This window comes from Cyprinodon tularosa, unplaced genomic scaffold, assembly GCF_016077235.1.
Source record: "Cyprinodon tularosa strain WSP-4 unplaced genomic scaffold, ASM1607723v1 ctg1518, whole genome shotgun sequence".
Lineage (NCBI taxonomy): Eukaryota > Metazoa > Chordata > Actinopteri > Cyprinodontiformes > Cyprinodontidae > Cyprinodon > Cyprinodon tularosa.
This window is the reverse complement of record NW_024038352.1, coordinates 1233-24903: the sequence shown is the minus strand read 5'-3', so window position 1 is coordinate 24903 and position 23671 is coordinate 1233. Positions and strand designations below refer to the sequence as shown.

The window sequence follows — 23671 nt, the reverse complement described above, 5'->3', positions numbered from 1 at the left end:
GTCGTCATCATCCTCAGCCCTGGCACTGTTCCAGTTCACTAGAACAGCAGACAGAGGCTGTGTTCGAATTCATGGGCTGCAGACTGGATCCTTCGAAGTCCGTGAAAATAAAGAGAACAGAAGTGTTTTAGCTGTGAATTCAAACAGGTCTACCCTTCGGCAGGTTTTACCGCCGTAGACTATGTTGCTAGCAACCGTGAAAGTTGAAACACAAAGAAGGAAAAGAATGAAAACGTAAATTTTTAAAAAACTTTTTTCTTGTAAAGTGAACAAAGACTGATGAGAATCCAGAGTGGAATAAAGGTTCCAACCACCGGGAGCAGGAAGAGATCAAATCAAATGTAATGATAGAAACCTTAGTCAGTTAAATAACCTGCTGCTGTCATTCTGCACATCTCTGATGTTGCTGCTATTTTCAAATATCCATTACTGTAAAAATGTCCATAGCTGCATATTGGTTATTTATTCTCCAGTTTTATATTGTTAAAACACTTTACAGGATTTTATTGTTTATATTTTAACTCTTCCCTATCATGTTATTCTTATACATTTTTCTTAGGTCAGGGCTAATGTTATCCTGTCCGCAGCTGTCAGGGCTAATGTTAGCCCGTCCGCAGCGCTAACGTTATCCTGTATGAAGTGGTCAGGGCTGACGTTAGCCCATCTGCAGCGGACAGGGCTGATGTTAGCCCGTCCGCAGCATTCAGGGCTAAAGTTATCCCGTCTGCAGTGGTCAGGGCTGATGTTAGCCCGTCTGCAGTGGTCAGGGCTAACGTTAGCCCGTCCGCAGCGGTCAGGGCTAACGTTATCCTGTCTGCAGCGGTCGGGGCTAATGTTCGCCCGTCCGCAGCGGTCAGGGCTAATGTTATCCCGTCTGCAGTGGTCAGGGCTAACGTTAGCCCGTCCGCAGCGGTCAGGGCTAACGTTAGCCCGTCCGCAGCGGTCAGGGCTAACGTTAGCCCGTCTGCGGCGGTCAGGGCTGATGTTAGCCCGTCCGCAGCGGTCAGGGCTAACGATATCCCGTCTGCAGTGGTCAGGGCTAACGTTATCCCGTCTGCAGCGGCCAGGGCTGATGTTAACCCGTCCGCAGCGGTCAGGGCTAACGATATCCCGTCTGCATTGGTCAGGGCTAATGTTCGCCCGTCCGCAGCGGTCAGGGCTAACGTTAGCCCGTCTGCAGTGGTCAGGGCTAATGTTCGCCCGTCCGCAGCGGTCAGGGCTAACGATATCCCGTCTGCAGTGGTCAGGGCTAATGTTCGCCCGTCCGCAGCGGTCAGGGCTAACGTTAGCCTGTCCGCAGCGGTCAGGGCTAACGATATCCCGTCTGCATTGGTCAGGGCTAACGTTATCCTGTCTGCAGAGGTCAGGGCTAACGATATCCCGTCTGCAGTGGTCAGGGCTAACGTTATCCCGTCTGCAGCGGCCAGGGCTGATGTTAACCCGTCCGCAGCGGTCAGGGCTAACGATATCCCGTCTGCATTGGTCAGGGCTAATGTTCGCCCGTCCGCAGCGGTCAGGGCTAACGTTAGCCCGTCTGCAGTGGTCAGGGCTAATGTTCGCCCGTCCGCGGCGGTCAGGGCTAACGATATCCCGTCTGCAGTGGTCAGGGCTAATGTTCGCCCGTCCGCAGCGGTCAGGGCTAACGTTAGCCTGTCCGCAGCGGTCAGGGCTAACGATATCCCGTCTGCATTGGTCAGGGCTAACGTTATCCCATCTGCAGCGGTCAGGGCTGATGTTAGCCCGTCCGCAGTGGTCAGGGCTAATGTTCGCCCGTCTGCAGTGGTCAGGGCTAATGTTCGCCCGTCCGCAGCGGTCAGGGCTAACGATATCCCGTCTGCAGCGGTCAGGGCTGATGTTAGCCCGTCCGCAGTGGTCAGGGCTGATGTTAGCCCGTCTGCAGTGGTCAGGGCTAATGTTCGCCCGTCCGCAGCGGTCAGGGCTAACGATATCCCGTCTGCAGTGGTCAGGGCTAATGTTCGCCCGTCCGCAGCGGTCAGGGCTAACGTTAGCCTGTCCGCAGCGGTCAGGGCTAACGATATCCCGTCTGCATTGGTCAGGGCTAACGTTATCCCATCTGCAGCGGTCAGGGCTGATGTTAGCCCGTCCGCAGCGGTCAGGGAAACACCGACTTGCCCGGATATATAAAAAAAACAAAAAACAAAAGAGCTTCTATAAGAAATTCATGAAAAACACTCCCATAACCTTAGAGGCATTAATGTTTATACTGGCACTAGGGTTACCACCTCTAAGAAACGGAAATAAGGAACGTGGGGGTCCTGGAAACTTCATTGTTACGGGGGTCTGGTGGTCCTCCCTCAGAAAATGTTGTATTTCTTAGATGCAATTTCCTGCATTTTAACCAAATTGTGTCCCGTTTCAGCTCAACACAGAACTATACTTTTGTTTTGTTCTTTGAGGGTGACTTGTATTTCTTGAAATAAGCTACACCCAATTAAAATAATTGATAAACGGAAATGTTAAGTTTACACAGTATGATCGCTCACAGAAATCCCCTCACAAAACCAATGCCGTGCTTGGCCTGGTAGGAGTTTTTGGGCTATAGGGAAGATTACCTGTATTGTATTGTTGTTTTTTTTATTATTGGCTTATAATATGGTTTATTTTGGTTGATAGTTACCCAGTTTATTAAATGACTCACTTTGTTGTGCCGTACTTTTCCTGCCAACCTGCTGTGGCCCCCCAAGGTCTCCAGCCCACAGTTTGAAAGCCACTGTCCAAGATCATGAATCATGATGGATATATGGATATTCAGACCAGCACAGCAGCTCCAGTACTACAAAGGAAATAATATGGCTATGCAGGCTACGTATTTGTTTGAATGCACTTGTAATGAATAATGTTACAATTGATGCTTTGAGTTGGTGTGCGGAGGTGAGCAGTTTGTAGAACTAGAACTAAACCTTTACAAATGCCCCAAGAAGAGAGATTACCGAGTGGAGAATGCTTTAGACAGACAACATCATAGGGGGAAGGAGAATCAAGAACAGTAGAACTCTAAGCGCTAGCTATAAGACGAAGGGATACAGAATCAGACATGGGTCACGCTCGCAGCAGTAGCGTCGTTCTGTGCTTAAGTGCCACTGAAATTACTGATTTTTTAGTTATTCATGAAAATACGGAACAACTAGCATCCCTTATCAGTTCTATACGGGACGCGTAATTTAACTGTCAAATACAGGCCGATTCCGTCTTTGAAGTGACGGGTGGCAGCCCTAACTGGCACTTACATTTTTTTTTTTTCAATTAGCCTTTTACCTTTTTTTCTTGTTAGCTTTTTTCCAAATTAAATTCAAGAAGGTAATCTATCATTCAAGGGCTCATCTAATGGGTCAAATGCCAAAATAAGATGACAGCCATGTAGCAGTGTATTTGGATGGCTGGATATAGATCTATTGCTGCAAGTCATCAAAAACGCAAACTTACAACTATAAAGGGTTAAATAATCATAAAATATTTCTTTAGTTTAAGCCATCGGCTTGTAGCTGAATTCAAAATTAACAAAAAAATTAAAGCCACTGAAATCATTCCCTAAATGTTTGATCATTTTAATAGCCCCAGAACCATAACTGACATTTGCTGTTGTTACCAACTGAACAGCAAAGTAACATCAACAATAGGGAAATGTTAATTAGCTGTTTGCTCAGTGATTATGAGCACATAGTTTATATGAATCATTCATAAAAGGTAAAGTTCATGAAAAAAGTTCACAGCTTTGCATTTGTTTCAAATTTATTGAGATTCAGAAATCAAACATTATTGAATGTGATCATTTCATTTCCATGATAAAAATGACAAAACAATAACAAATGTTACACAAGGTCCGATTAAAACCAGTGGTGCCTCAAGAAATGTGGGGCCAGATGGGGCTACTTAAAATCTTGGGATGGCCACTAAAACTAAAAGCCATCATTTCGGGGTTTGAATCTACTATAGTGGTAAACCTGCCTGTAGAAATCAGAAAGACCTCAGTAAACAGGATGGGATGAAATGCTAAACTAATGCTACTACAATTTACACTGGCCAGTGGGGTGGCCAGTAGGGTGGCCAGTGAGGTAGCCAGTGAGGTAGCCAGTGAGGTAGCCAGTAGGGTGGCACCACTGATTCAAACAAACCAGAAACCGTTATAAAGAACCCAAAGCAGACTTTAAAACTGGACAGCAGATGGAGGGAGCACTAATGCCTGCGTTTCACATGGTCTCAGGACACAGGTGTTGAATACACCGATGATTTGGTGAAACCGTGAATGCATCTGCTAATGCCAAATCAAGAAAAAGACACTAATATCTGACGACAATATAAGCTGGCAGATGTACCAGTCTAAATTCCAAATGGTTTTAAATCCTCCAATGATTACATAAAACTTTATCCAGGCAAAATGTTTAAAGAAAGATAATATCTAGTATTAAACCTTAATTAGAATAAAAGAAGGACTAAATATCAAACACCAACACCTAACCAGAAAAATGCAAAATAGTTATATAAAAAGGATTTTTACATTTATTTATGTTTTAAAAATGCTCAAAGGTTTTTATGTGTTAGATCAGACTCCAAGCTCTATATTCTAACACCAGCTCTCCCATTAAAATGATCCCATTTCAATAGAAAGGTTATTTTTAACTACAGATCAGATAAATCTAAAGTAAAGACTGAAAAATAAAACAATGTCTGGATTATTCTGAAACGTATTCAATTTTCTCTTTCATAACTCACAGGTCTTTTTGCGTAGGCTATTTCTTTGTGTCAAAGGGAACAAATCACAGACACAGAGACAAGTAGCTGTTCTTTTTCCACATTTTCATACATGGAATAACGTCATCATTGAAGCCGTCATCGAAAGTGTGAATATGGTCCAGCTTGTCACCTTTGACTATGTAATAGGACAAAGTCCCAGCTTCCCATCTCAGAAACACCCCAATACGGGAGAAGCCAGTTTTGGGGACAGATTTCGTCTTGTATTCGTTGTCGTGCTCCATGTAGAACTCCAGCTCTGGTTTCCACTTCCACCCCAACGACCAGCTACTTGGACTAAACCCAATGTTATTATGTTTACTACGCGGCCCTTTCCTCTGTAGCGACTCATAACAGACACCAACGCCGATATCTATACCCTCGTCAGTGTTCACCTCCACCTCCCAGTAGTGGTCCCCTCTCAGCTTCTCTTTACACATAATCTGAAACTGTTCATCAAATCTCTTATGGTTATCAGAGCGATCCTTCTGCTTCTTGTCTTCGTGTTCCAGGGTCTTGTTATCAGTGACTTTGAGGTTTGGATGCGCTGTTTCTGGATCCAGGTTGACATCACAGGCATCTGAGGGAGAAAAACAGAAAAACCTGATGAAGATGATGGATTTGTAAAATATACAAGTGGAGATCCTATCAACTTGATGACATCCTTCAATGGCATTGTGTGTCAGTAAGGAATGATTGTCCGTGGTGACGGGCCATGTCAGCAATAAAGGTAGGAAACACGATCCACTCTGATTCTTTGTCCACAGCCTTTCCCGAGAGTCTAGAAAAGGTATTTTTGAGGTAAACCTCTGACCAAGACTCTATCAGCCATTCCTAGCAGGACCTTACTTAATGTCTGACGGGTTTGCTCCCTACCCACCAGATCGGACTGGTGGGTAGGGAGCAAACGGACTTTTCCTTAATGGGCCCTCGGCTGTTTCCCTACAATTCCTTTTTAAAAATCAATCTTTGTACTAAAATTTGTGTCATGATTTCTGGACATTGAGATCAAAAGGGAAGCATCATCTTCTGGTCAGATCCTGTAATTCAGTGAAAGGGTGGAGTCAGAGTAATAAATATCCATGCCCAGAAGGTATACCCCGCCTCTCGCCTATAGACTGATGGGGATAGGCACCACACCCACTGCAACCCTGACAGGTGAAGTGGGAGAAGATGAATGAAGGTGACCCTTACTGATAAAGTTTACTGTTTCTTTTTAACTTTAAAAGGAATAATGCACCAGTCTGAATGAGAGACGACTATCACCAGACATTGCTTAGTCACATTAGAGACAGTTAATAAAGGAAAGGTCTACTTACACCAGATCAAAGTTTTTCTGTCTTCTATTTTCTTCACATTTGGAACACGTGGCTTGGAGAAATCATCAGTGATCTGCTTGCCGTTTCTGTAGTGGTAGATGGTCGCTCCTTTGAATTTGTCATTTCTGATGGCCGTTACAAGGAATTTGAACCCTTTGCTGTTCTTCAGAACTGTGGCGAGTTCCCCAAACTCCCTGGCTTTTTCTCTCATTTGTCTTGTCACCTCGTTGGACATGTACCAAAGACCATGAGTTGATGGACTTACGTCTTCAATTTCCTGGACATTGAGTGAATTCAGGTAGTCGGTCATCTTCTGAACATAGGGATCTGTGTCGTCCAGGGAGGTGAAGACAAAGCAGAGAAAATCCTCTTCATGATCCTGGACCTCAGCAGTCAGGTCCGACTCTTTCAGGATGATCTTTGCATCTTTCATTGCCTCCACGTAGGAATCGATCACGCTGGTTTCTCTTTCACTGTTTGTCATCCATTTCTCTAGTTTTTCAGAAGAGAGCAGAGAGTTGTCTCTGTCTATGAATAACTTCAGTAACTCCTTCTCTTCTTCCTTGCCAGCTCTGATAGCCGGGAGTTTCTTTGCGTATGTTTCTTTAAGTTTATTTGCGTAACAGTTTGAGGCATTTTAGAAGTTTGTCAATCTCTCAAAAATGGGCGGGAAAGAATGGCTGTCTTCCAGACAGTCGTTGCATCTCATCTTCAGGGTGTGAAAATCTTCCCGGGCATCTTGGACCTTTATGGCCATGCCAGGACTGAGCTCGGAAACAAGCTCAGCAGCCGACGGAAGCAACTTTTTCAGCGGCATCATCCAGACCTTCTGTGGACAACTGTTTTCATTGTTTTCTCCCAGCAGTTTTGGAAGGTGTTTGTGGTCTTCAGAGCTTCTGTGAATGTTGTAGGGTTGCTTTTAGGAATTACGTCCCCATAGAACTTGCAGGTAAATTTCTCATTCAGAGATCTCTCTTCCTTAGATTGTTTGACGCTAACTTCAGCTTCCATTTCAAAGCTAGCCTTGCTAACTGCAGCTTTAACGTTTCCCTCCATCTTCTTTTTACTGCTCACATCTAATTTCTGACTGTCAAACACAAAGAAAGCATTTACGCCATAACTGATAGCAGTGACCACGTGTGTAGCCATACTCATCAGGTCATCATCTACTCTCAGATGGGTCTTCATCTCAGCAGGAGACATGGTGAGGTGTTTGTAGACGGTACTAGCTTTGTATTGAAGCGTCACTCTACACTGATGTTTGGATCTTTTCTGATCATTCAGGTACTTCAACATTTGATCCTCCAACTTTAACCAATCCACCCATGAAACTGGCCTTCAGGGAGGCACTGACGTCCATCACAGAGGACCTCTCCTCCAAGGAATCCGAGGCGGAGATTTTAAAATCACTGCTCTGGTGATTCTCCTCTTCGGTCATGTCCTCTAGAGTTTTGTCATCCCACAGTGTGACACCTTTAAGGCATTAAATCACAAAGAAAAGATGTTACCAGCCTCATAATCTATTCTTTTAACTGCTAATATTGAAAGAATTCTACAAAATTACAAGACTTTTCTGGAGGAGACCAAAAGTTATACATTTAATAGGAACTTGTTGTGCACTCTTCTATGGTGGTTTAGGAAACATTAAAGGGAATTATGTTTTGTGACTGAGGTTAACATGGCTTCATCTTTTTTCTAATTAAATTAGAAACAGGAAGTTCTTATTTTTAAGCTGTGTCAACGCAAGTAGAAGACTAGTGTCTTATCCGATGCCATCCTCTGACCTGCAGCTGCTTCAGTGGAATCCTCAGTAAGTTTTTAGGATTGGATCGCAATGTTTCAATTTTTCTTAACCCCCAAACCCCAGAAGTCATTTAGACGTTGGTTTTTATGCTAAATCTGGTCGATCCGTCGTAGTCTTTATTTAGTGCAGAAATAATTGTTGAAAAATTGGGCTGTGTTTGGACGGTCTGGTTTGGACCTACCTTAGTCCAATAGTAGACGTTGAAAAGATGTTGCAAACCCAGTTCTCACTTTTCAACGCTAGGCTTAAAACTTTTCTTTTTCCTTTTTTTATAGTTAGAGTGGCTCAGGTTATCCTGAGCTATCTCTATAGTTCTGCTGCTATAGGCTTAGACTGCTGGAGGACATAGGGACCCCTTTTTCATCATTCTGCTTAATTCTATCTCTATTCTCCCACTCTGCAGAATCTGTTAGTTCAATCTCTAACGTTCTGCTCTCTCTGCTTTTTCTCGTAGTAGCTTCATCTGGTCTGTTCCTGTTTGGCTGTGACTCCATCCTGGAGAGAAATATCAGCTGTGCTGCTGCCATCAACACCTTTGTTTCTAGATGTTGGAGCTTGGCCTGTTTTCCAGTGTAGTCCTGTTTCTCTGACTGTGACTAACTGGATGTGCTCTCTTCATCCTCTGACATGGGAGCTGGTGTAACTGAGTTAATTAGATTATTTTATTTGATGAACCTTCTCAAAACACCTTTTTTTGATTAATATACATGTTTGTTGTTATTTCTGTTTTATACTGCTTTTATTTAAAATTATTTATGTTTCAAACTCATTTTTCTTTGTTTTTCTTGGGTTCTGTATGATATTTTATTTTGGAGGAGAAGCTTTTATTTTTTTCGCTTCCGGTGTCCGTGTCATATCCTCTGTATCCCCGCTGCCCTCCTCAGTTCGCGCTAAGCTGCGCTGAGGAGAGGTAAGTGTATAGAATGGTCTTCTGTTTGTATATTAAATTGTTCTAATATCCTGAAAAGTATTTCTTCCTAGCTCATAATTCGTAAATATATTGTTGATTAGCTGTTTTGTGCAGCACAGTACTGGCAGTTACATTCCCACAGCAGTAACTTTTGTTGAGGTTACTGTGGCAACATGGTTATTTCTGTTATTTTGGTTTGTTAAGGTGCATGTGGGAAACTGGAGCCCAGAGTTGCTGTGCTGAATATGTTCTTGTTCTAAACAGGTATGTGAGTAATTCAAAATGTTATTTGGATGTCAAATTTATTTATTTAGTATATTTTTTATATTATATCGGAGAATTGTAATGATTGGGCAGATTATTTTTGTTTGGGTTTTATTTTGTTTTGTATGCAGATTTTACATAATTATCATTTAATTTTTATAAATGAGAAATATTATTTTTATTATTATTATTATAATTAATTCATTTTATTATTATTTAACCTCTGTGAGAATTTTGGTTTGTTTTAATGCATTTTGAGTTCGCGCCAAGCTGCGCTGAGGAGAGGTGCATGTGGGAAACTGGAGCCCAGAGTTGCTGTGCTGAATATGTTCTTGTTCTAAACAGAAATAAACCGAAGCAAGTCTGATCTCTTCGACTCTTCATTCCACGACTGTTACATCTGGTGCCGTGACCCGGATCCATTGGTTAGCCGCTGCCGACCGCCGAGGGTTCAGCTGTGTGCCAGTGACGCTGATGTCATCAAGTTGGTCGGCCTGTGGATCCTGCTCATTGTTGTTGAGGTTGCGATCACTTTTCTGAACACAGAGACTTAAGACATATATCAAACCACTATATTAGTTAGATTAAAGCCATTTTTTGTGTATGTGAATAGTGAAACTATTTTGGTTTAATTTTTTTTATTACTGCTTTTTTACTGTGTGCAGTATGGCAGGCAGAGGTCATAGTACCTTTAATGTTTTCACACCAGTAGTTGGTCGTGGCAGAGGGCTGTTAGCCCAGAGTAGTACTCACGTGATTGATGAGGGGTCATCAGAAACAGAAGAGATTATTGAAATACCTCCATTAGAGCCCCAGTTTTCCACCCCTGTAAATAATAATGAAAACACCATACGACAGTTACGCGACCTCATTGGTGAGATAGGGAGCCAAATAGGTGAGGCCATTACCAGCCGTCTGTTAGACAGCGGATCTCATGTTACTCCAGAGAAGCCTCCACCATCACAGTCTGCACGGAGTGAAACATCTAACACAGTGTTTGATCTCTCAAAAATGAGCCTGGTGGTGAAATCAGACATTAAAGAGCCTCCTATCTATCGTGGTGATGGTGATGATAGGATCTCTGTTCATGAGTGGATAGAAATAATGGAGGTCTACCTGCGCAAAAAGGGATTCCCAGCTGAGGAAAAAACTGATGAAATCCTGAACCACCTGCTTGGCAAGGCAAAAAGCATTGTTAAGATCGGATTAAAGAGTGCTCCTTCCACCACACCTGTAAACCCTGAGGCAGTTTATAGCATTCTGAGGCGCTATTTTAGCGACATTCCTGGATCTTGCTTACCACTGGCTGATTTTTATGCTACTCAGCCGATGGCTAATGAGACACCAGTAGACTACTGGGTTAGACTTAACACAGCTGCTGAAAACGCTGACAAACACTTGAAAGATCAAGGAAGCAGCCTGAATAAAATGGATACAGAGATAGCAATGATGTTCATCAGAAATTGTCCTGATTCTAGTCTCGCCTGTGTTTTCAAGTGTAAGCCCACCACTAAGTGGACATTCACTGAGGTGCAAGAGGCCATTGATGAGCATCAACGAGAGCAGCAAGTGAAGAGACCACACGCAACTGCCCCAAAAGCAAAAACACTCCAGATTGCCACTGCAGTAGCAGCACCTGACCACTCAGAGCTTGAAGTAGAATGTAGGCAAATGAACACTGCCAAAATTACTCCTATCAGTTCTACCAGCCCAAATGATCGCACCGCAGAGTCAGGTGCTCTTGAACGGATGTTAACTATGCTTGAAAGAGTATTAGAACGCACTGCCCAGCCTGTTGGCGATACTCAGCCTCAGTTCTTCCCTTCCAGTCGACCGACTCCATGTCAAGTATGTGGCAACAGTAACCACTCTACACGGACACACTGCATGAGAGAGAGAAGATGCCTGGCCTGTCTCGAGATTGGACATCAGCGAAGAAGCTGTCCAAAATTCCCTAACACTCAGCGAGTTGGAGGCTCTATTGACCAGGGAAACTAAACCACTCACACTTGAGAGGGCACTGTGTGAGTGAGTATGATGAGTCCCTCACCCCAACAGAAGACATAAAGGTTGTGTATACAGAAAGTTTGAAATCTGCTCCAGCCAACACCCATGTGTTGTTTCAAAACATATCCAGACTAGAAAAGGCTGACAGCCTCTTTTACACTGATGCACAGGTTGGGGATAAAGTGTCATTGCAAGCTCTTTTAGACACTGGCTCCATGGCCTGCACTATCAGCGTAGAAGCTGAGCAACTTCTTGAGAATGCAGGGCTTACATCCCAGCCTGATTGTGATCGTAATGACATTATTCTTGTAGGCTGTGGAGGAGTTCAAGTAAAGCCCAAATGCATCCATGAATTAAAAATGGAAGTATATGGATGTTCATTTATTGTTCCAGCTTTAGTGGTGCCTGGGCAGAAAGATCAGCTGATTTTGGGCACAAATGTCATCAAACACCTCCTAAACCAGTTCAAACATTCTCCTCACTTTTGGCAAGTTATGAGTAAACCAGAGTCTGCCCAAACACCAGAAGTCATAAAGTTTCTTAGTATGCTGTCTGGCACTGAAAGATGGAGAGGTGATGTGATCCCAGATTTTATTGGGACAGCTGAACTGGTGCAGGCAGTCACTCTTCTCCCAAAGCAAGAACATTTGATTTGGAGCAGACTCCCTAAAAACTCGCCTCTCTCCGAGGGCAGTGCCATTCTAGTTGAACCATCACCCAAAACACAGATGCATAAAAAAGACATTATTGTCTGTAGATCAGTGTCCTCCATGAATGGTGATAGGTGGGTCCCAGTGCGCATTCTAAACACCTCTGATAAGGCCATCATATTAAAACGCCATACCAAAGTAGCGGAGGTGTCCACCTGTATAGCCCTTGAAGATATGGATGTGATCCCTGAGCAGGTGCTAGATAAAAAATTCAGTACCAACAATCAGACAGTGAAAGATGACAAAACAATCAGCTCAGATTCTCTCTGCACCAGCTTCCGTGACACTCTGAGTAACTTGGGGTTAGAAGATCTGGACATTGACTCTTGTGAGGTGGGTGATTACTGGAAGTCAAAACTGTTGCAGTTGGTCCAGAAATATGAAGGCATTTTTTCAAGAAGCAAACTTGATTGTGGGCTGGCCAAAGATTTTGTCCACCGCATCCGCCTCTCAGATAATCGACCATTTAGGCTTCCATATCGACGTGTTCCACCAGGGCAGTACCACAAGCTGCGACAAGTTCTCACAGAGATGGAAGAACGGGAAATCATTCGCAAATCTAACAGTGAGTGGGCGTCTCCTGTAGTGCTGGTCTGGAAGAGGAATGGAGATCTTAGGATCTGTGTGGACTATCGTTGGCTAAATGCTCGTACAGTTAAGGACGCTCACCCGTTGCCACACCAGTCAGACTGTTTGACGGCTTTGGGTGGCAGTGCCATATTCTGTGCCATGGACCTCACTTCTGGTTTTTATAACATAGCCATGGCTGAAGATGATAAAAAACTAACAGCCTTCACCACACCCATGGGGTTGTATGAGTTTAACAGGCTGCCTCAGGGCCTCTGTAATAGTCCTGCCAACTTCATGCGCCTCATGATGAACATCTTTGGGGATCAGAACTTTTTGACCCTGCTTTGTTATTTGGACGATTTGCTTGTTTATGCTCCCGATGAGGCAGAAGCTCTGAGGAGGCTTGAGATTGTCTTCCACAGGCTGCAGGTCCATGGCTTGAAACTAGCCCCCAAGAAATGCCATCTATTAAGAAAGAGTGTGAAGTTTTTGGGCCATTTTGTGAGTGAAAAAGGTGTGTCAACTGATCCTGAAAAAGTACAAGCTGTTGTTGCTATGACTGAGTCTGATTTGATGATGGAGGATGGTGTTACACCCTCACAAAAAAAGATTAAGTCATTTTTGGGGATGGTGATGTACTACCAGCAGTTCATACCAGACTGTTCCCGCATTGCAAAACCATTGTTCACTTTGACTGCCGCACCCAAGGGAAGGAAAGTCAATGGACGGGGCGCAGCAACATTTAAGAAATTACATCCAAGTGACTGGAGAGGAGAACATCACTGTGCATTTGAAGAACTAAAGAATGCGCTGCTGGAGACTGTGGTGCTCGCACATCCTGATTTCAGTCGCCCTTTCATTCTGTCTACAGATGCCTCACAGGATGGGTTGGGGGCGGTTTTGTCACAGGTCCAAGAAGGTGAGAGTAGAGCACGACCCATTGCCTTCGCCAGTAAAGCTCTAACACGCGCCCAGAGTAAAGTTACCCTGCTCATCGCCTTGAGTTTCTGGCGTTGAAGTGGGCTGTTTGTCATAAATTCAGTCACTGGCTAAAAGGGCATACTTTCACCGTCTGGACTGACAATAATCCCCTGACATACATCCTCACAAAACCCAAACTTGATGCATGTGAGCAACGATGGGTTGCCAAGTTAGCACCATACAACTTCAGCATCAAGTATATACCTGGCAGTAAGAACATCGTTGCTGATGCTCTCAGCAGAAAGCCTTTTGTGCAGGGTCGTGTCTGTCAGCGGATTTTGAATGAGCCATATGGGGACCTCATGGGGGAGTCCCAAGAAGTTCAAGAAACTTTAATTCAGGATACCTTCAGGATTGGGGTCAACCACCAGAACATTCTTCATACAGTCCCATTGAGTGAGCTGAAAAATCAGTCCCTATCTGATTGTGAAGTATCTGCAGTGTTGGTTGGTCATATGGAGTGGGATGAAGGTTCCAAGCAGAGAGTGGTTTCATGGCTGGCCCAGGATCTGGAGAAGTTGGCCCAACCAGGTGAAAACCCCCTACCTGTTTTTTCACTTCAAGAGCTTCATGATAGTCAGAGGAATGACCCTGTCCTGTCTCATGTCATCCCATTTGTCATTCGAGGGAGACGGCCTTCAAGACGAGAGAGAGCTGGGTTACCTCTGAAAGTGCTCAAAATCCTAAAACAGTGGGATAAATTGAAGATGTATGATGACATCCTGTACAGAGTTTGCAAAGACCACTTGACAGGGAAGAAGCGACATCAGTACATGACGCCCTCCTGTTTGATCAGCCAAGTCCTCAGTGGTGTGCATGATAATGCTGGCCACCAGGGTCAGAGTAGAACTTTATGCCTCTCAAGACAAAGGTTCTTCTGGATCGAAATGGAACGAGACGTCAGAGACTATGTAAGATGTTGTAAGCGTTGTGTTGTTAGTAAGACATTGGAGCCTGAAGGAAGAGCACAGCTCGAAAGCATCAAGACCACAGGCCCATTGGAGCTCGTTTGTCTGGACTTCTGGTCTGCAGAAGACTCCAATGGGAAGAGTGTGGACGTGTTAGTGGTGACAGACCACTTCACTAAGATGGCTCATGCCTTCAAGTGTTCAGACCAGTCTGCTAAACAAGTTGCACGTCAGTTGTGGGATAAGTACTTTTGTGTATATGGCTTCCCACAGAGAATACATTCAGACCAAGGGGCGAATTTCGAAAACCAGCTTATCCATGAGCTTCTTCAGATAGCAGGGGTGAAGAAATCTAGAACAACACCCTACCACCCTATGGGGAACGGTCATACTGAGAGGTTTAATCGGACTCTAGGAAACATGATTAGAGCATTGCCTCCCAGAGAAAAGCAAAAGTGGCCTCAGATGCTGCAAACACTGACATTCGCTTACAACTGTACTGCTCATGAGTCGACCGGCTATGCCCCATTTTTCCTTATGTATGGTCGGGTGCCTAGATTACCAGTAGATGTCATGTTCCACAGTGTGGAAAGAGACAATGACATTACAGACTATGACAGTTATGTTAAAAGGATGAGAGATGACCTCAAGGAAGCCCTTCAGGTTGCTCAAATTAATGCTAGTGCAAAACAACAGCGGCAGGCTGAGCTCTACAATAAAGGTGTGAAGGGTGCTGACATCGAAGAGGGTGATCAGGTCCTCCTAGCCAACAGGGGTGAACGTGGGCGGAGGAAACTTGCTGATAGGTGGGAGTCGACCCTGTACACTGTGATCTCGAAAGATTCAAGATGTCACACTTATCGCATTGAAAATCCTGACAATGGACATGAAAAAGTTGTTCACAGAAATTTGCTTTTACAAGCCAGTTTCCTGCCAGTAAACGTGGATCATGAGACAGAGCCTTCTTTCTCCAGTGTTGGTCAGGAGTCTCAGGAGGCTGAGAGAAACCTGTTTTTGGAGGAATTAAAAAGTCACAAATCCGAGCGCACTGCTAGCTGGGTTGCAGGGGCCACCCCTTCGGAGAACTTCTCAGAAGGAAGGCACACAGCCCTTGATGCACCTTCAGTTCCCCTTGCCGATTCTGAGCCCCCTGTTTCTGAGCTGCACACAAGTGACTACAATGGAAAAACTCTGAGTGTTAGAAGTGTATCGGAAGGTTGTCTTGGGGAAGCAGCAGAGGCTTTATTCGATGTTCCTCTGGCAGTGACCACCCCTATGGACCAAATTAGGACCAGAGTGGGCAGGGTAGTGAAACCAGTGAATAGGTTAATTCAGAATATGACACAGAAAACCAAACAAGGAGGTTTTGTGGTTGGTGGGTTAGCCAAGACTCTGTTTCAGTAACACCTTATTGTTCACTTAGGATATTACCCTTCACTATGGACATGGAAGTTTATTTTATTACTTTCATTATGTGTGTCAAGATAAGAGTTCTTTGATAATTGAGTAGAGAGTGTGTAGAAGGCACATTCTTATGCAAGTGGACGTTAAAAGTCTGGCCATCTCCTTAATGTCGCTTTCTATTGCAATATAGAAACCCTTTGGTTGCATAGTGATTATCCGAGAAATATAGCTGAGTTTAGCTGGTATTATCTTGTATGCTGCTTCTGATCTGACCGGAGCTGTTTTGAGAAGTTCAGGGGGGAGTATGTAACTGAGTTAATTAGATTATTTTATTTGATGAACCTTCTCAAAACACCTTTTTTTGATTAATATACATGTTTGTCGTTATTTCTGTTTTATACTGCTTTTATTTAAAATTATTTATGTTTCAAACTCATTTTTCTTTGTTTTTCTTGGGTTCTGTATGATATTTTATTTTGGAGGAGAAGCTTTTATTTTTTTCGCTTCCGGTGTCCGTGTCATATCCTCTGTATCCCCGCTGCCCTCCTCAGTTCGCGCCAAGCTGCGCTGAGGAGAGGTAAGTGTATAGAACGGTCTTCTGTTTGTATATTAAATTGTTCTAATATCCTGAAAAGTATTTCTTCCTAGCTCATAATTCGTAAATATATTGTTGATTAGCTGTTTTGTGCAGCACAGTACTGGCAGTTACATTCCCACAGCAGTAACTTTTGTTGAGGTTACTGTGGCAACATGGTTATTTCTGTTATTTTGGTTTGTTAAGGTGCATGTGGGAAACTGGAGCCCAGAGTTGCTGTGCTGAATATGTTCTTGTTCTAAACAGGTATGTGAGTAATTCAAAATGTTATTTGGATGTCAAATTTATTTATTTAGTATATTTTTTATATTATATCGGAGAATTGTAATGATTGGGCAGATTATTTTTGTTTGGGTTTTATTTTGTTTTGTATGCAGATTTTACATAATTATCATTTAATTATTATAAATGAGAAATATTATTTTTATTATTATTATTATAATTAATTCATTTTATTATTATTTAACCTCTGTGAGAATTTTGGTTTGTTTTAATGCATTTTGAGTTCGCGCCAAGCTGCGCTGAGGAGAGGTGCATGTGGGAAACTGGAGCCCAGAGTTGCTGTGCTGAATATGTTCTTGTTCTAAACAGAAATAAACCGAAGCAAGTCTGATCTCTTCGACTCTTCATTCCACGACTGTTACACTGGCTCGGAGCTCGTCTGCCTGGCTGTGTGTTTCCTGGACGGGGCCGCCTGTGGAGCTGGTTGACAGTTGCCTTTTGTATCTATGCTTCTTTTTCTATGTCTGCTTCTGTCTCCTTGAACCCCAGTGGGCCTCAGCAGATGGCCGCTCACACTGAGCCTGGTTCTGCTGGAGGTTTCTTCCTGTTCAAAGGGAGTTTTTCCTCTCCACTGTCGCTACAAGCATGCTTAGTGTGAGGGATTGCTGAAGAGTCAATGAGTCGATGCAATCAGCTGGTTTTCCTTAGATAGAAAACTTTGAATCTATCTGTCTGGATGAGCTGTGAACTGTATTTATTTTTCATAGCAATGAAAAAATAACATGTCTTGCTACTTTTAAATTGATCAATATAGAACAAATGTCAATTTTGAAAGATGTCGAGTGTTTGTAAATGTAAGGTAACACCTATCTGTAAATGAGAGGCAGGCTGTGGACCCCCTCAGTTGATAAATTGTATCTTCTGTCTAAATCTTATGGAAGTTACTTTATATTGGATATAAGCTTGTTATCTGTTACATTGACAATATTTTTTTGTATATGTATGTTTGTGATTAAGAAAGTAGCTTGCTGTAAAGCTCAGCTAATGGAGTGTCCGAATAAAAAATTGATATAAAACATAATCTCTTTATCTTCAGTTGTCTTTAAAAGTATGTACGTCTGGATTTGTTTTGTGTCTCGTTGGCGCCTCCATAAAGCACTTTTGTTTACACTGTAGCTCAGCACCATCAGTTTGTGAATTGGTGAATTTATGTAAATCACTTTGGCCAAGTTTGACCGGAAAAGCACTGAATATGTCCAGGGCATTTAGCATTTAAATCTGCCAAAAACAACAGCTAGCTGCTGCTTGGAGATATGGAATGAGGAAGAGTTTCCCACTGAGCAAAAATTTGTTGAAAAGACATTGTAAAGACGACATGACGATGTCTACATTTGTGTGAAGTGAAAGGGGAAAAGCCGGCATTTTCAGATCTTTGTTAAGATGTTGAAAACTGGGTTTGTAACGTCTTTTCAACGTCTTTTGTTGGACTAAAGTGGGACAAAATCAGAGCAAACCCCGCCCAATTTTAGAAAACTATTTCTGGACTAAATCAAGGCCATAGCAACATTTACTCTACCCTCTGAAAACCGATCCCTGCCGAGCTTGGATCAGTTAATCATGCCGAGCTCGGTTCCTTACGACCATTTACACACGGTGCTAGCATCGGCCTCCTAGTGGCGATCTACCGTGCTACTGCTCTCTAGAGCAAAACCATAGATATCCATAATAAAGGCTAGATGTCTTACGGCGGAGTCTCAAACGGCATCACCGGCGGCCATCTTACCTCAGGCAGGCTTTCTGTTGTGCTCTGTGGTACCTAATGTAAGGTGAGTGATCAGCACGAACACAAATACTCTTATCTCACTGAATTCTTGACGGATTTACAAACAGTTTGGTTTCTTACAAACATTATGAACGTGGCTATTATTCTTGATGCTTGAACATGTCGAAATTGCAGATTTTCTTGTCGAAAAATGACTTAATCGCGCAGCATAGTTGTGCATCACGGCTACTTGCGCAAGTTATCAAGGCTGAGATTATTAGTCAATTATATAGGTTTTACTGACACCAATAACTATTGTATGACAATTCATCTTTGGTGTAAATTACAATATTTGTGGATGTGGTTGTAGTTATTAGTTGGCTAATAACAATAATCTGAGTGTTGTTGTATTTTCATTATTAGCCTAACGTTAGCTGGCTAATAACAAGAAGCTGCGAAGTGAGACCTAACGTTAGTAAGTTAGCAGCTAACGTTACAGTTTAGCTAGCTGCTAACGTTAACCAGCAACTTTACATCAGTGGAAGAGGCAGAATTTAACATGATTTCCAATCGATTTGGTTTGTCAACACATCTTACATTATGTTACAGGAATTTGCTGGGTTTATTAAAAGGAAGATGCCAGACTTTTGCTATGACATAATAGTATTACAAGACTGTTGTTGACTCAAAGCTTTTATAAGTTTGTATTAGTTTCATTTGGACAGCTTAAAGATGGTGTTGTGCCAAACATTTTCAACTTTCCAGCTCATCTTCAAAGGGCATGTGTATCATTGAAATTTAATCACATATTGATATACCAATCTTATACACCGTGAATTGTTGTTGGTCACTTTTGTTTTTGTTTCTGCAGGTTATATAATGTGTAAGCAGGAGGAGAAGATCTTCCATCCCCGTTTGCTGACATTTCTGCACTAGTACATGACCACAGCTACCTTCCTGTCCGCTTTGATGGCCTTGTGGACAACGCTCTCTTGTACATTACACAGAAGCTCAATAAAACCTTCCTTTTCAAAGGGCATTAGCCATGCTATGTTTTTTGGGTCATTTTTTAAATCTCTGTCTTCCATGTGTATGCCATCACAGTAGTGTAGGTGGGGATTTCAACATGCTACATCTATATATACTTGTGAAGGGGACTATTGTACCAATTTTAATAGCAAATAAATGTCACTTTTATAATGGTTTAAAAATAGGAACTTTTGTGTAATTACCCCTGATATATAATCCGAATAGTCTACATGAAACTTCAAAGTGTTACCTTTAATTTGAAACCTGGATTATGCTGCTACACCAAGAGGTTGCCACACAATAAGCCTTTTTTGTCAGTATTTCATATTTTATTATAACAATAATATTCATATTATAAAAGTATGTATGTAAATATAAATAAATTAGGACTGTGAAATAATTAATCACACCCAAATAAAAGTGTTTATTTATATATATATATATATATATATATATATATATATATATATATATATATATATATATAAATATGTATATATATATACATGTTTATATATATACATATTTTTATATATATATATACACATATTTATACATGTATAGATATCTATAGATATATCTATATATCATGTTGCCATTCAGTACACTGAGTTTTAATAGCATATATTGATTTAACATAAATACCTTGTGCATGTGTATATTTATTGCACCTGTATGTTCTATTCAATGTTCTTTTCATATGAAATTCCATGGTTATAATTATTCATAAGTGTGCAGTTTCATAACTACATGTCTGACTTTTGTTTAACAAACCAAACAGTTTGAGAATCGTTAGACAATTGAGGAAGTTATGGTTATTTAAGTACATGCGCCTTTAAAACACAATGTTACGAATGAGCGAGCTGCCTGTGGCAAGATGGCCGCCACGTGCGGACGTCGACCCCCATTGGCCAGCAGCGCGGACGAGACATCTAGCCTTTATTATGGATATCTATGAGCAAAACAAGTAAACCAACATGGCGGCGCCCATAACATTCAGCAAGTTTGCAAGTTTGTTTTAGGAGCAAATTTATGTTTATTTTTAGTGTTTTAGGAGAAAAATAAAGGTTTTTTTTCCCCAACTCATTTTTTTTACTATGTCATTCTTTCATTTATAAAAATCTTACTTAAATTAAATAAATATTTAGTTTGGAGCTAAATATTTAGTTTGTTAAATAAATATTTAGCTCAAAACTAAATAATTGGTTTGCTAATAGATATTTAGCTCCAAAATGAATATTTAGTTTGCAAATGAAATATCAAGTTTGTTAAATAAATACTTAGCTACAAGCTAAATATTTAGTTTACATTATAAATATTTAGATTGTTTAATAAACATTTAGCTCCAAACTATATATTTAGTTTACAAATTAAATAATTAGTTTGTTTAATAAATATTTAGCTCCAAATTATATATTTAGTTTACACATTAAATATTTAGTTTACAAATTAAATATTTTGTTTGTTTAATAAATATTTAGCTCCAAACTATATATTTAGTTTACAAATTAAATATTTAGTTTACAAATTAAATATTTAGTTTACAAATTAAATATTTAGTTTGTTTAATAAATATTTAGCTCCAAACTAAATATTTAGTTTACAAATTAAATATTTAGTTTACAAATTAAATATTTAGTTTGTTTAATAAATATTTAGCTCCAAACTAAATATTTAGTTTACAAATTAAATATTTAGTTTGTTTAATAAATATTTTGCTCCAAACTAAATATTTAGTTTACAAATTAAATATTTAGTTTGTTTAATAAATATTTTGCTCCAAACTAAATATTTGGTTTACAAATTGAATATTTAGTTTAATATTTAATTTGCAAATGAAAAATCAAGTTTGTTAAATAAATATTTAGCTCCAAACTAAACATCTAGCTAGCACCAAAGAGTGATGTATCGTAAAGTCCCGCCTCCCGCGCTGTGATTGGTCGGACCAGATTTGGTTTATATTCAGTGGCGTCTTAGCAAACTGCGTTAGGCTCAGTTGGCTTCTCAGGCTACAGTACAGGCTGACTTTAAGGACATAGAGGAATAACAGCAAATGGATGAGAGCTGCGCTCCAAACTCTCATTAGAGTTAATAGACCCTGGAACACCGTATAATTGTCAAAGCTTGGAAAATTTGAAAGGTTTGGAATATTTTCAAAGAAAATCAATACATATCAATATTACCTAAAAAAAAAAGTGAATCAATTGATTAATTTAATGATGTCATATAAAATTAAGTCACAAGTACTTCCTAAACTTCAACTTAGCTGCATAGATTTTCACACTCAGTGGATGAACATCTGAGAGGTGTCAAAGTATTCCTATTATTTACTCAATTCAAAGTACTGACATTCGTTTAAAGAAAAAGTAAAATTAAAGACTTAAGTCTTTTACTTAAATAAAAGAATTTTAAAAAGTTTTAATTTAGTACAAAAGTTGTTTCTTTTGACCTTATATGATAAATAAGTCACCAGACAGGATAGAGATGAATACTCTAAGATGTCTGATATTCACAGCATTAAATTTGCAAATAGCATAAAATTAGCATAGATATTTATAATAGAGAACAGATTAGGAATGTGTTGATGACATTAGATCCACCATTTGTAAAGTCTTTGCTCTTTATTCACGTCTATCAGCATTTTTCTATAAACAAACTGGACTCTAATTGGACAGATTCCCTTTGCAGGCTCTTGATAGTTTACTTTGCTTCTATCGATATATATACAAGTAACAATACAGTATGGAGACAGTATGAAGTAGAAAGTACTTTTAAATGTAGGGATTAAATGTAAAAAAGTACACAGAAAAGTAAATACTCCAGTAAAGTATAAATACTGAAGAAAGTGGTAGAATTTATACTCAGTAATTGACATTTCTGCATGTAATGGGATTTCTTATAGGTTTGCATTAAAACTTTATGTTGATGAAACATTTTAATCGCCTGGATCAAATAAAGAATTAACGGCATGTCTACGATATTAACGAGAGGCGACAAACCAGGGATGACTTGGTCTTTGCGAGCGTCGTAGAGCATCCCCAGAGTGAAGGATCGGCCCAGAGCCGTCACCTTTCAGGATGATCGATGATGATGAAGCGTCCATGTCTGCAAGAAGAGACAAAAAGAAAACATCAAACCAAAGCTGACAGCTAAACAGATAAAAACCTCACAGATAGGATGGAGGACTGACAGAGGATACTTCACTCTAAAGCTTCAAAATAAACATTTTAATAAATACTGGAGATGAAATGAAATACTTCATCATGACTTTAAAGTAGGTCAGTCTGTGGCAGGTCAAAGGTCAACACTTTTATCTTCAAATTTAGCCACAGTTCACCAGCCGGCCTTAAAGCCTTCAAATCAATAAAAAAGAAGCTGTTTAGAAAGTCTAGAATCAGACAGTAATGGTGCCAAACTCAGGAAATTAAACTCAAAGCAATCACTTCTATTAGAAACCTTGGCACATCTTCTCTCCTTCCCGTCCGTTTCTCTCCACGTCCTTACCTGCTAGTCCACGGCTCAGAGGAAGATCTTCTGGGGTTCAGGCTGAAAAGTCGGGAAGGTTTTCAGGTTGCTTTGGGATCCGGATCTATTTATACAGAGCTGGATGTCCTTAAGGTATGCATTTCTATAATCCCTGTCCTAACTAGTCCGCTTTGGACACATACCAAAACTTTACCACTCAGTGGTTTTCTGGTTCTGACTTGTCTTCCTCGGGGGGAGAGGGGGGCAGCACTAAATCTCAGGTTCTTTAGGAAGGAGTTCTTTTCAAGCAGAAATGCATACATGCATGGTGATGACAGCAGTCCTCTGTAGGACCCCAGGTCTGGTCATGTTTAGATACCTGAACAGGGGGATACAGTAACGCACAGCTCAACTCCTGGAGGGCCGCTGTCCAGACGCATTTAGACGCTTCCTTGGTCTGATGGATTAAATATATCTGTATCATACGGGAACCCCAGAGGCTCATTGGATCAGGGACACATTAAATGGCTCAGGACATGTTTCCTGGTGGACTGTAAGACGGTGGACCCATCGCCAACCACAGTGTTTTTCTTTAACCATCAATTTCAGAATTGAAATTATGAAAACCCCCTCAATTTCCTAAAACAAATTTTCTTCAGTAAAATCTTTTAATGCCTCGATGGGGAGTTTTTTTGTCAGTCGTACCACAATCTTTCTATTTTGCATTTCTTTAAAGGAAAAGTCCAATCAGCAAGTAATAATCAATGGATCATTATTTATACCTGAAACTAGTTTGCTGTGATATAATAAATTTAGCGTTAATCAATAAAAAACAATTTAATAAAAACAATATTTTCATCAGGATCATTGAGTCTGGGAGCAGCCATCTTTGCCCAAATATAGTAGCCCCTCCCTCCTGCCATCTTCCAGCAGTGACGTCACGGTGCGGTAAGCCTAGCGCCATTCTCCCCG

The 23671-nt window shown here is 41.0% G+C and overlaps 1 protein-coding gene and 1 pseudogene across 1 annotated transcript; one reads left to right on the top strand and one right to left on the bottom strand.

Moving 5' to 3' along the window:
* Positions 1-3732: 3732 nt before the first annotated feature.
* On the bottom strand, positions 3733-22306 carry LOC119779817 (annotated as a pseudogene).
* On the top strand, positions 9215-12725 carry LOC119779818. The gene is made up of 2 exons (XM_038279622.1): positions 9215-10709; positions 10876-12725. The coding sequence occupies exons 1-2, from the start codon at positions 9713-9715 to the stop codon at positions 10935-10937; spliced, it is 1059 nt and encodes a 352-aa protein (XP_038135550.1). The 5' UTR covers positions 9215-9712; the 3' UTR covers positions 10938-12725.
* Positions 22307-23671: the final 1365 nt, after the last annotated feature.

Coding starts and splice junctions, on each gene's coding strand:
- LOC119779818 (XM_038279622.1), top strand. CDS start 9,713: ATGGCAGGCAGAGGTCATAGTACCTTTAATGTTTTCACACCAGTAGTT. Junction 10,710..10,875: donor CTCAGAGCTTGAAGTAGAAT/GTAGGCAAATGA, acceptor CTTCCCTTCCAG/TCGACCGACTCCATGTCAAG.